Source organism: Diabrotica undecimpunctata, chromosome 6 (genome assembly GCF_040954645.1).
Source record: "Diabrotica undecimpunctata isolate CICGRU chromosome 6, icDiaUnde3, whole genome shotgun sequence".
In the NCBI taxonomy this organism is placed as follows: Eukaryota; Metazoa; Arthropoda; class Insecta; order Coleoptera; family Chrysomelidae; genus Diabrotica; species Diabrotica undecimpunctata.
In genome coordinates, this window is record NC_092808.1 from 150,896,332 (window position 1) to 150,910,685 (window position 14,354).

The window sequence follows — 14,354 nt, forward strand, 5'->3', positions numbered from 1 at the left end:
GTATGATAAAGTGACAACTGTTCGTGGAACGCCATAAGATAAAGTAGGTATTCTTGTTGTATAAGCCTATCGTGGCATCTGTGGGTTCTCGTCTTCGTGGTACGGAGGGTCGGAAATATATGTATAAATCGGTTCTTATATCTTTTATTGTTAACTTTCACTATTTAGATTCTCGGTTAACTTTGAATTACCTCGTCACTGGGGCAATTATTGTTGATACTATTATGCTTAGCTTGCAAGGTTCCGCTTTGCTGCAACGAATGTATTTTTATAACAGTCACGCATATGTTATACAATGTATGCTCTAGATTTCTAATTGCTTTTCTTAATATTTCACACAAAAAACTCACCCTTAATAAACCATTGTTTATCTCATGCATTGTCAAAACATGTAGCACATAATTCAACTATGTTTTTATTTTAAGTTTCCAGCAAACAGGAATAGGAATAACATTTTTGTTGTAATTGATATATAAACCAGACATTTGAGAGTAAATTAACCTTATTTGGTGAAAAGTAAACGTGAACAATAATCTTAAAAAAGTTACTTACCGTTTGATATAATTCTAAGGACCCGCAATCTCTCGACGTTTTTTCGTCGAGCGTGAAATCAATGGCAAACTGCAACCTTCCCATGCCTATCAGCGATAGACTACGGAAAGCCAACGTTAACGTCAAAATTTCCGCCCACGTGCTTTGTAGGAGTCGCATCTGATCGTTGAGGGACAAATCGGTGAAGCCGGGAATCTGTTTCGCCCAACCGATGATTCCAACTAATTCTCTATCGTACAGATCACTGAGAATGGATAAGGTGCGGTGTTTGGAGTTATTGAGTGCTTTGTTGATTTCGAAACAATCGGGTTCACAGCCCGCTAGTGCCTCTAACATTTTAATATCTGGAAAATAAAAGGTCAATTACAAAATAAAATACCGATAAGAAACTGGCAAATCTACAACTACAATAGAAGATTGATTACAATGAGAAGTCTCTATTTTTCTTATACCTATTTTTTACGAGAAAATCCAGGGAAAATAGTAATATTTAGAAAATAAGAAGAATTCCTACTCACTTCTCCATTCCTTTGTCTTGCACAAGAATTGTGCAAGACAAAAGAATAGAGACGTGAGTAAGAATATTATTTAGTAATATAACTATACAATCGAGCATAGGAGATATAACTAAAATATCAGACTAATGAAGCGAATGTAATAATAAAAATATAGTATTTTTATTGTCTTACCTTCTAAAATAAGCATTGGCCTCTGTGCAGTAACTACTTGTACTTGATAAGGACTGTCCGGGTTCCTCCGATATTTTTGTCTACCGCCTCTTACCCTATCTAAGCGAACGCCTTCTTTTAACATACCAGATCGTAGACATTTTCGAAACCTACACGCTTGACATGCTTTCCGTCTTCTTTTGTTAATTTCACATTCACCAGAAGCCGGACATGTGTATTCTATATTACCTGGAAGTATAATTAGGGTATTTCAGTAATTTTATAATTTTTAGATATAATTTACTTGTAGTTTTTTTACTTTAGTAGTTAAGTCGTTAAATTTACAATAGCGTTAAATAACAATTAAGTATAACGCGTTGCAAAGTATAGTAGAAAATCGTCTCGTAGAAACATTGGCGTAGAAAGGGTTCTTGATACATCATATAGAATTAGTCTGCTGCGGGTAGCGAGTGCCTACAGTACTGTATCTACGGCAATCTTATGGGATCTTACTGGCTGTGTTTTCTCCAGCACTTAAAGAATTGCGTCTTAAAATTTCGAAAGAGAACAAGCATAACCTAAATGTTTATTATTGTGTTCACTTAAGATACAATGTTGAAAGAAAACTGAGTTTGAATTAAATTTTTACTGGCGAAAGCGGAACCAGTGTTGTTTCGGGGAGTTCGGGGATTGTGATTTTGTCGGCGTGTGAGACCAGAACGCTACCTCACTTGTGAAAGAACACCACTTTGCCGACGAAAGTGTTTCTTAGGTAAATTGTGTTCGTATTTTTGAAATGGAAGATGTGGCGCAATGAAGTAAATGTTATTACCCGACCTGCAGAGATGGCTGAAATGTGAACACCGGCACCGTTTGCGAGATGTCTGTATTGCGGAAACGCTGAGGATACTATGTCACATACAATGTTGTTGTTTAACAGATGGACCAAAGAGCGAGGTGTATTAGAGAGAATGCTTGGATTCAGGTGCGAAACGATAAGAGTTAAGGTGGGGGAGCTCTATATGATTGCTGATGGGAAATGGTGAACAACAATTCACGAGTTTGTAAAAACGGCGTCGTCCACCAAGGAGCTAGAAGCTAGAGATGATTATAGAGCAGAAGTAAATGAGTGGGATTGGATAAAAGATTGGGTCATACGGAAGTGTGTTGCTAGGAAGAGGAATGCGTGTGTAAGTTGAGGTCGACTTATAGATTTAAATGAGTGTTTCAATGTATATCTGTTCAGGCTAATGTACCCTATTGGGGACAGGAGCTTGATGAAAACATTATGGTGATGGATGCGAGGTGAACAAGAGTATGGGTGTAGTATTGTATGAGAGCTAGATATGAATGTTAACGAACTTATAAGAATCTGGTGAAAGAAAGAACATCAGCGCGAAGATATGTTCTAACGGACGGTTACACCCTAATGCCCGTTTATGTAAGGAATGGCTGCATTGGCCCGGCTGCATCGGACCTATGGAGGACAGGAAGGTTCGTTTCAGGGCCAAGCTGTTCGACCATGGTTCTGATGTGGTTTTCTAGAAACCCAGTACCAGAGTAAACAGGTCTGATCGCATATTATCCACCTAGTGATGAAAAAATACGGATGCAAATAATGGGACAAATAGAAATTGAATATCAATCCAACAAAAACGCCACTATCTTAGAAATAAAAATTCTCAGTCATCTGGCTCTACGAGATGTTTACGTAATATTATAATAATAAAATTACTATAATCCTTTATGGCACCATAATGGACAGAAAGTTATTTTTAAATTACCAACAATTGAAAAAGGAAGGGGATATGTGGTATGATGAACTTTTAAAGTATAATATGATCAGAACGGTTAATGGATTCAGCGTCTTCGTATTATATTTATCCACCAGATCCGCAACTTGATGTATTTTGCGGCTAGTACACCAAAAAAGTAATATCTTTGAAGTTAAAAAAAAAATCTTCATTGCAGGACCACCGGTTCTAACTACCTATGGACTGTTGTTAGGAGTGTAAAAATATTGCATATATCATAACAAAATCGGTTGGTTCTTCGTCACACAGAAAGGTTTTATTTCTTACCAGAGTATATGGAAGAAAAATCGGGATGTGGCACTCCGGGAGTGATGGTTTTTAATTTATTTTATTTAAATTTAATTTATTTTATTAAAATTTTTTTATTTGATTCTAATTGCTTCCAAAAATCTATCAAATAACTAATTGTTTCATGATGCAACGAATAATGCCATGCAAACTAATCGGAATTGAATATGCCTACCTTGTATTGTCCTTTTAAAAAATGCTTTGCACGCTTCACAAGAAGCTACTCCATAATGGAATCCCGAAGCTACGTCTCCACAAACAAGACATAATCTTCGAGGAGAATCCTCTTCTTTAATTTCTCCCTAGAAATACAAATTTTTAAAAACTCTACATAAGCAGAAATTTATGCTATAGAGACGTTTCTGCAGGGGCTACTAAAAAGAAACTACAGGGACAATCTATAAAAATTATATTGGATAGTCAAGCGGCATTAAAGGCACTGGAATCGAATTGGATTCACTCCAAGTTAGTTTGGAACTGTCTTCAGAATTTGGTTCAGATCATAAAAAGTAACAAATAAATTTACTATCGGTGTCTGGAGATACTGTTATTGAAGGGAACGAAAAAGCGGATTTGTCTGCCTGGAAAGGAGTCTATTTTCGTTATGGGCATTGGTTGGAATTTGCTACTGCAGTTAGGAAATTTTGGGGATGTAAGAGTAGATCAAGCAATGGATATGTGTTCTATTCCTCAATTTGGCAGCCTGTAAGTTATTCTCTTACATTCAGGAATATTTCTCTAGTGAAGCGGTGAGAACTTCGATAAATTTTGTTGCTTGACCTGTTTGTTTTGATTTACCTTTCCAGAGTTTTTTTACCGAATCAAATTGGTTTTCGAGGATTTTGTTATTTCTTCCTCTGTGTACAACTTTCTACATTCTATATGCAGAATAAGTGGATGGTGAAGATGGAACACAATTTTTGGGTTTTTGACAAACGACTCACAGGGTGAGTGTACAAGTACCTTGAAACTGTCAAGATTTCTCTAGTATTGGTGATTTTGTAGAAATCTATTTCTTTTAAAATTTTATTAGGAATATCTTGAATCAGGTACTCACATACTTTAGTATTATTCACTGCGTTGATTGAGGATGAGTTAAGTCCGTGTCAGACGATCAAATATTTAAGCAAACTGTCGTAATGGCGTCATAATGACAGTTTTTTTCAAATTTTAAAAATCTACCTGTCACACGATAATTCAAATTTGACCAAACTGACTGATGTAAATGAAATTAATTGTCTTTTTTGCTTATTTATTAGTTGCTTCTGCTTTATTTATTATTCAAATTTTTCTTATCCTCAATGAAAATAAAAAGGCTGAAAGAATTTTTTTAATAATGTGGATGCTTCACGCTATATAAACAGCTTCTTTCTCGATATAAATCAATTATGTATATAGAAAATTGTTCTTGGCTCCCAGAGATTTTAAACTTTTACTTTTATTTTATAAGAAAATAAGAAGAAAAATAAACCACACACTTTAAACCAAAGAAAAAAAAAAGGAAAATGAATTTCCTCACGTTATATCTAACTGCTGATTGTCATTTGTCCTTATATATTCTTCGACCAATCAAAATTAAAGTTTGATCAAACTGACCTTGAAAAAAGAAGATCGTCTATTTTTAGCGGATTTGATCAAATTCAGGATGACATCACATGCTGTCAATTTTTTGGTTTGTTCACACTAGTTTGATCAAATATTTGACCGTCTGACGCGGACTATAGGTTTTGGCTTTGGGGAGTTTGTGATATTCAGTAGTTTGGCCTGATGGCTTCAAAATGCCTAGAGGGGCTGGAGCAGCAGATGGTCTGGCTGCCTGTGGATGATGATGCTTTTAGAAATTGTAGACAAAACTCCACGATCTCGTATTAGCAGACTACGATTGAAGATGCGCGAGATACTAGGCGTATCTGCCAAGTTAGACCAAATGACAGTCGAAACAGTGGACTTCACGCGGCAAACGTGCTTGAAAGAAGGCAAAAACTGTCCTTTGCACCGTTTTCTGTGATTCACAGGCCGATTCCACCCCGAATTGCGAAAAAAATGCTCTTCCAAACGCACCGGCTCACACATGCGCCGCCACTACGGTCAAATTGGGCTACGAACAGCTGCCTCATCCACTGTATTCTCCTGATTTGGCCTCGTGCAACTTCGTTTTAAATCCAGACTTGAAAAAGTCGCTCGCCGGACAGAAATTTGAGTATTTTTCGGACATATTTAAGGGAAAAATCAGTGCAGTGATCCACCATGACAAACTGATATGAGAAATTCGTCAGAGCAGCTACAATTGCTTTAGAAATTTATAGATTGTGAATAAATAAATATAATTGTGAATGATTAAAAAATATCAAATAAGGATTTGCTTGACAATAATTACGGTCTAGTCCCAATTAAATACTTTAATAAAAAAAACCAATATTTATGTTTAAAATGAAGGCTACACTAAATATTTGCATTATTTTAGTCTTTGAGTGTATTAAACGTTTTACATATACGATATTCTTATAGTGAATAATGCATGACTTAGTCTAGACTATCGCTTTAAACTATTCAAAATCAAAAAGAATAAAACTCGTCTCGGATAACTCACTTCTATGTGTCCTAACCCTGAGTCTGTATGAGGTTGAGTCGTTGAAGAACAATACTGCCGTTCAGGACTAGTCGGAGATCTGATATTTCGGTCATAACTTTTTTCGTGAAAGTCGGCCTGAAAAAAAAAAGAAATAAATCAACAAAATGTGGCGAATATTCGTCTTAAAATCTTAACTTAGCCGCCTTTCATAAATTTTTAAAGGCTTTGGATAAAAAAACGACATATAATACATAAATACAATGTAGCAAGGCACAAGAAACAACTATAGGCGATTTAAAAATGTATGATTGCCAGTTTTTAAGGCAGAAATTACAACGGTCTTGTTACAAGAACATTGTCCATATCTACCACAGAATTGATTGATAGAAAATGTATCATTTGACCAAAATAATCTTATACCTCGACAAGAAATTGGAGAGGGTGACTCATAAATGTAGCTTGATCTACTAATTGTACTAGATGCAAATCAAATACGTCATTTACTAAAAAGAAAATCAAAAATAACATTTTTTCACAAAATATTAACATTATCTAAAGGATTTTCATTTTTTAAAACACACATACTTTTCAATCTGTCTTTCAGGTCGATTTCAGGTAAATTTTTACTCTATATTAGTGTGAAAACAACCAGAGCGTATTCGATTCAGGTTGTGTAATAAAATGAATCTTCTGTATATAGCTTCTTAAGAGAGTCGATCCATTTATTCTGCTATATGTGTTAGAGGTCTTATTTCCTTCACCTCCATTCTCGATATCTTGTAAAACGCCATATTTCCTTTTGTAGACCATCAAAATAATGCTTCTACCGTGAATCCAATGAACATCCTCTTACCCTAGGACGACAATCTCTTCTACTTTCGTATGCTGCATCAACATCCGCAAATCCCTTTAATCCCGTTCATTCCCTAATCACCACAATGCCGTCTTCTTACACTAACAATATCTAACACCTTATCATAAAACCTACACCTCAATTAATTTCTCCACTACTTAAAAATATTGACCTCCTTTTGACTAGTTCATTTCCTCTACCTTTACTTCCCCCTGGGCTAAAAAAATCTCCCTTCAATAGACACTTCACTCACCATCTTTAACATGAATCTTCTAACATTCTTATAAAGAAAGCATTTTCAGAAATTATACAAAAAAAATCATACGATTTAATTCTCTATACCCATGCTTCTAAAACTACCACTGGTGTGGGCTGTGCAGTAACCACTAAACATGAACTTGTAAGATCATCTCGGTTACCCTTAACATGCAGCGTTTACATAGGTGAACTATATACAACTGTTGGCTTTTAAATGCATCTCCCATCAAAACAGACATATTGCCATTTGTTCAGATTCCCTTTTATCTATCCATTCAATCAATACAATTTTCACTGACCACATATTAGTTACAATACATGCATGGCATATACCAAAATCTCTCTGTTCACGATGTAACAGTCTCTCATATGGCTGCCTTCTCATACTGGAATTACTAGTACTGAAACAGCATATCATTTTGCCAAAAAAGCTACCAACCATAATACTGGAGTCACCACGATTTAACTAGCTAACTACCTCAAACTCGTTTTCAAAAAGTCAATAAAGAATACTTGGCACAACTTATGGATAAAGAGCAAAACAACTTTTCATGAACTCTAACCGTTTATTGATAATCTCTCCCTGGACTTCCTAACTAGAAGCGAAGCATCGATTATTAGAAGACTCCGAAGCAACCACACTAAACATATCCATGCTATCTTCATGTCCTCAGGAACTCATCCAACTTGTTACCATTGCAATCTTTAACTGACTGTAAAACACCTCCTCACCGACTGCAAACAATTTACCAACCTGTATAAAGCACTGGACTTGAAACCTACTCTTAAGGAAATGTACAACAACCCTACAGAGATGACAAAAGCTATACCGTTTCTAAAAACTGCTCAACTCTACCACAAGATTTAACCTAATATACATTAGTTAAAGTGATATAATTATTATTTGTTCTCATTATTTATTATATATTTAATATTATTGTTCCTGTATCAATGGCCATAGTTGTCGAGGTACTTTATGTAAATAAAAAAACAATTTTTAAAAATGCTTCACATTGAAAAAAACATGCTCAGCGATAATTTTTGATTCTTTTTATAATAGTATGTGTTTCGGTTCTTCTGATTTTGTAATTTCAGGTAAATTATTACTCTACACTGATATAAAAATAACTATAGCATATTCGATGCAGTTTAGATTATAGTCCAGTCAATTTTGATGTTAAGTTTATATATTAAAAAAGCACGACTGCGTAATAAAATCGACCTCGCCTATTAATAAAAATCCTTACCTCACTGTTTGAAGACTTAATACTATTATCATTTAAGACTGTCGTAGTTGTCGTTGTGGGGGAGTACATGTCGCTATTAGACGGAGAGCATTCATGAAAGCCATCCAATTCCTTTTTTATGTGCGTGACACACCCTGTCGAAACGTCTCCATCCAGAGTGTCAGTCATCATAGAGACCTGAAAATAAAAGAAAAAACGTTTTAGCGAATAAAGAAAAAGTAATCTTGAGAAATGAATCTTTTTATTGCAGATACAAAATGGAAGCTTTTAGTACAAATTGGAGAGAAGGGTGATTTAGGGAATTGAAAGTAGGTTAAAAGGTCCGCATAAAGCGATGCAAAAATGCAAAATCCCGGTTTATTAAAAACTGTAGCTGCTGGAGAATCAAGAATTTTGATTGGATGTCTAACTGTGACAATGTTTTTTGAGTAAAGTTATTAACAACACAAAAACAACGAAATTTCAACAACTTCTTTCACTAGAATAGCAGAAATGTGTCCATGGTTCTACAGCCGACTTGTAGATTGTCATTTTTGTTTTTAGGCTAATTTTAGTAGACAGAAATAATGAGTTTAGTGTTTGTATTACTTTCCGGCTTTGTTGTATTTTTGGCTAAATGTCTTTGATGTTCCTTCTTTTGCTATTTATTGCTAGATATTTGAATTATTCGCTTTTTTTATTGCTAAAGAAAGTTGAGGATTTCTTTGTTCATTCTTTATTACCAGATATTCATTCTTACTAACGTTGAAGGTAAGTTCCCAATTTTTCTAGATAATCTATTGTTTGGATTGGAATTTTGGAAATTATATATTATTTATCCTTTTTTTATCGAAGGAAATTCTCTAAACGCAGTAAAATATCTTGAATTACTACGAAATTAAATTATTTCTACATTTTAACATCTTTAAATAAACTTAAACGAAACTTGGTATCAACAAGATTGCAGTCCTTCAAATAGTGCACAAGCCGTCAGAGGCAATCAAATGATCCCTTCGGTGACCAGACTTAACTCCCTTAGATTTGTATTTTTGGGTATGCTAAAGACCAATTTGTACAGACATAAATTCGAGTTAGCCACCAACTTGGAGCAACTGAGACAAAAATAGTCTAAGTTGGCCCAAATATATCAGCACATGAACTCAACGCCATGAGAAATGTTTGGAACAAACTGTGTGAATTTTATTTGGTTTATAGTTCCTCATTTTTTGGAATTATTTTTAATTTTAGTAGTAGCTTTGGAACTAATTTTAGTTTATTTCATTTTATAGAACTATTATTTACTAGTATTAATTTAGCACGTAACAGACGGCTCATTGATCTTTCTGATCAGATTGTATTGTAAAAGACACCTCTTAAGGGATGTTTTAATTAAAAAAGGATAAACAAAAATAGGGTTTCAAAGATATTTAGAAAATACCATTTTTTTGTCTTTATAGGGGGAGGGGGGGTCCGGAGTATTCAAAAGACACTTAATGTGTGGATTCGTTCTTCTAGTCCCAGCGATTGTTCCCAAAGTACTTTAAAACGCCCTCTCGTCGCCAAGTCTATGCCGAACGCCTACATGCTATACCAGATCCTCCTCTGTCATCCAGCGATCAGGAAGCGAAATCCCGTTTTCCCCTTTTTTTGGCCCCAAAAATTCAAAATCTACGATCGCTTCAAGCGTTGTTTCTAAGAGCACGGTTCCTTCTACACAAAATTGCTAATAATCAATCGTTTTTGTTCAAAATTATTTTAGCTACTTTTTTTATTTGAAACATTTTTGTAAAAGTGCTTTTTTAGCGTCATGAAATTGACATTTTCGGTAAAATTCAGCTTGTTCGTATTATTTTTAGGGGTTCAGTGGCTTTTCGTCTCTGACGACTGGACTATACACTGGGAGAAACTATTAGAGAAGATCTTGCGTTGAAGAAAAAAATTTGGCGAAACAACATGAAAGCTACAAGATAAAAGAACTGTCGTTTTGCAAATGATATGAAAGTAAAAGAACAACTCGTTACAATACCATTGCCTAATGTAGAATTAAAAAATAAACAAATATACAACACAAAAAAAGTTCAAGTTCAAGCAACTTTGGATAAAAAAAGGAAACAGATAGCAAATAGCCCGGTCAAATTCACATAGTGTTAAAAATTGGTATAAATGTTCGGGACATAATTATAAATGAAATGTGAAAAGTTCCCATCAATCACACATCGGAGAAAAAAGTTATTGAAGGTCAAAGGTAGCAAACGGTAAGGTTCATCATAAAATACATTCTACATAAATTGTATATCAATCCAGAAAGTAGAAATGCGAGGATTTCTATTGTCGAAACCAAAATTCAGATCTTTGCTTTAATCTGTGCCTTCTATAAATTGCAAGCAAAACAGACGATGCTAAAGATGTAAGAGAGAGATATGGAGAATCTAAAAGTTGGATTCCACAATATATCTCCTCATCTAAGCAAATTAGCATCTTTGCTAATGAGGAGATATGTTGCGGAATGCAATTTTTAGATTCTCCATATCTCCCTCTTACATCTTTAGCATCGTCTGTTTTGCCTTGCAATTTATAGAAGGCACAGATTAAAGCAATGATCTGAATTTTGGTTGTCAATAGAAATTTTCGAATTTCTACTTTCGGGATTTATTATCAGATGTCGCTATAGCGTCCATATTGAAGCCATTTTAATTTTATTATTGCTTTGTTCTCACGTTTAGAGCTTCTGTACCAGTAGCTCTAATGATTCCTGCTAGGATGAAATACGTATAAGTAAATATACAGAGGCACTATACGTGAAATCAAATCTTAAATGTCTTTACTTTTATTTCGGTTTTCATTTTATGAGTACAAGAAACTAATTCGCCAATGAATTGATGACTCTTATGAGAAAAAGTATGTAGACAATTTTTATAGATAATTGCATGATCTACAATTTTTTTATGATGTATTTTTATGACAAAAGATTAGATGATTTTTTAGATAGCTCTATAATCCCGACCTGTTCTGTAATGGTATAGTTAAGTTTCTGAAATATACGACAGAATATAAAAACTTTGATCATTAAATCATTAAAATTTAACACAAGTTGGAATATAAATAGCTTAAACTTGATTACGTGAGAAGAAAGATAGTACAAAGTAAAACTAAATGTAAAAACTAAGTATTGATGAGTTAATTTTCTTCAAAATCTCTGACAATTCGCGCATTTTTGGTAACAGGACGTGCAATTCTGTGTTTTACGATTAGACTTAGAGAAAACACAGATCGAACGGAGGAGAGAGGAGCAAAAGAGGAAGTGTCGATGTTGGCCTTGCACTTGAACCGACTGGGAAACAAGAAAGAACACTTGCAGTCAAGGCCGACCAGTTTGTTTCAAGATTTATTTCTTGACCAGTCGCGAATTGTGATGCACACAACTGCATCTTAAAAAGTTATAAAATGACTAAGTCTGGTTACGACTCATTTTCTTTAATTATCTCTTTTTATTTGTTTAAGTAATTGGTTTTTCTTAAAGGAGATAGTTTTATGGAATGGATTTAATAACATTCAGTAGTGCTTCATACTTGAAATATCTAATTAATGACTTAATTCATTGATTTACATACATATATATTAAGTAAATTAAAAAATAAAAGATTTTAAATGTTTATTTACACAGGTGGACGTTGTTCTCACTTATTGTCAGGTTTAAGTGTGTTAAATAAATGAGTCACTGTTGTATGTAGGAACGCAACTTTTAAATATTGTTGCCAGTTCTTTCCATTCAGGAGATGTATAGAGTTAGTGAGTCGGGCCTTTGATTTTTGTAAAATGTCCCTAAAAGATTGTGTCAAACCCGAATTTGAGTATGCTCCAGCCTAAACGATGTAGAAAATTCAGGAAAAATTGTAGAAACGAGAATACTGATCCCAACTTTTGAGCCTGCTCTCCTTAATATCTAGAAAATTATCATATTTACGACAAAAATAGATGTATATTAAATTGTTCCCAATTAAATTTCCTAAAGAAAGAAATTTCCAGCGTGTATGACTCGAGTAACTGAAGAAATTCACGAAAAAAAAAACTTTGGAAATGTGTTTATGAAAAATCGAAACATTTTTGAAGTTTGTAAAAATTTAGTGAATGTAAAATTTGAAGATATTTTCAGAATATTGGATAAAGAAAAATTGGATTCTTGTTGTAGACTGCAACTTTTGAGCCTTGTCACCTGACAGCCCAAACATTAGAAAATTGCACTAACAAGATACAAGCAATTTGGACAGTTATAATATAGCTCAGACCTTAATCGGTAATTTATTAAAAAAATCTTTCCGATAGATTAGCAACTTCATGAAGAGTCATTTGGCTCTTACCAACTATTGTATTTAATTCTATTTTTTAATTCTCGCGTCTCGTGAAATTGTAGCATTTGAAATATATTGAAATCCGCTCGTATATGTATTAAATTGAAATCCCCTTATATTTGCATTATAATAACGAAGAATTTTTTCAATGTTTCTTAGTTCGTATCTTTCAAATTAAGACCCAAATAATATCGTCGGTATACTGCGAAAACCAGGTAAATGACAAATTTTAAAATATTGAGTTAAGTATACCAAAATTCTCAGCTTTTTCCGCTCTACATACAGGTAAAACCCAATAAATGATACGACTTACCATTCAGCAGATAATTTATGTAATAAACAAATAAGTTACACCTAACCAATTTTTAGTTTTCAAATAAAACAATATATCGCTGCTTACTTCCATTAAATAAAAGTTCTGTTGCATGTAAAACAAAGTAAGCCCACATATATTATTATGCCGGACAACAATATATTTCTACTACTGCATACCATATTCAGTAAAAAGGTGATAAGTATCTTTAATATATTTTACGTGTATGATTTATTAAAATTTCTCTTTCATATTCACTAGTAAAAACCTTTAAGTACACTTACTTCATTTTACCTGAAAACGGTTTGAGTTAAAATTTAGAAATGATTACTAAGCTAAAACCATAAATGATCTTAATGGTGTTAAGTTAAAAGATTATGCTAAAATTAAGCAGACTATTAAATAAAATTGCTTGTCTTCTATATTAGTGGCTAGGCTTTTAAAATACTTTGTTAATAGGTATTAATTAGTTACTTGTGCAATATCTTGTGTTTTCTATATTTCTTTGAAACTGAAGACAGCAGTTCAATTCTTGATGATTCTTAGAACAATATAGTCTCAATGATGAAATCCATTTTTGATAGTGACTTTTCAGATGTAGACCCCACATATCAGCCAAGTGAAGAGAGATCACTCTCTCTAGGAAGTCTGTATGAACTACAAACAGCTGATCTTGATAGCCTAAATGATGAGAAAGAAAATACGAAATAGGTGCACCCACGAACAATTTAGTGTCAACTGAAATAGCTAGTTGGATATTAAATCTACTTCTTGACAAAGTATGGAAAGACGTACATCCACTAAAACGTTAGAGAAAAGCTAATTCCAAAGAAAGGGTAATAAATGTCGCAAAAGGAAGGCGTGCTAAGGGTTTGCCTTATGAGATAAAAAAAAAGAATAGACCAGCAAAATTTAGAGTGCGTTTACAAATGTGCCAGTTATTTCAGCGAAGATTACAGACAAATACTATGTCGTGATTATTGGAAGTTAGATTATAAAGGCCAGAAAAATTGTCTTCTTGCACGTATTAAAATGAAGCCACAAAAGAGAGTTGCAGTTTGTTGAAGTTTAAAAAAAAACCACGTTCATTTTCCAAAAAGTGTTACTTTTCTTTGAATGGTCAAGACATACAGGTATGTAAGAAATTTTTTTGTAAGACAACGCCATGCAAACATACACCGCCAAATAAAACAAGCAGTGAAACCCGACAAATCGTGAAGGCTCATATTGAGTCTTTTCCAACCATGGGCCCACATTATAGTCGCCAAAGTTGAAAGCGTAGATATTTGGACAAAAATTTTAGTATAATAAAAATGTACCAACTTTATATAATGACTGTGGGCAGAAGAAACTGGAAGGTGTTAGCGAAATTACATATCGAAGAATATTTTCTAACGACTATAACGACTTTTTTGTTCCTAAAAAGATCAATGTTTAGTTTGTAATAAATATGATAGGGCT

The 14,354-nt window shown here is 33.8% G+C and overlaps 1 protein-coding gene across 8 annotated transcripts in view; it reads right to left on the bottom strand.

Moving 5' to 3' along the window:
* ERR (estrogen-related receptor) overlaps positions 1 to 14,354 on the bottom strand; it is a 109,877-nt gene that overhangs the window by 10,349 nt on the left and 85,174 nt on the right. For all 8 annotated transcript variants that reach the window (XM_072535769.1, XM_072535771.1, XM_072535767.1 and 5 more), the window contains 5 exons: positions 8,253 to 8,429; positions 5,913 to 6,029; positions 3,498 to 3,624; positions 1,242 to 1,469; positions 553 to 896 (listed from right to left, as the gene is read on the bottom strand). In XM_072535769.1, the coding sequence (XP_072391870.1) occupies positions 553 to 896; positions 1,242 to 1,469; positions 3,498 to 3,624; positions 5,913 to 6,029; positions 8,253 to 8,429 (993 nt within the window). The remainder of the gene's footprint in view (positions 1 to 552; positions 897 to 1,241; positions 1,470 to 3,497; positions 3,625 to 5,912; positions 6,030 to 8,252; positions 8,430 to 14,354) is intronic.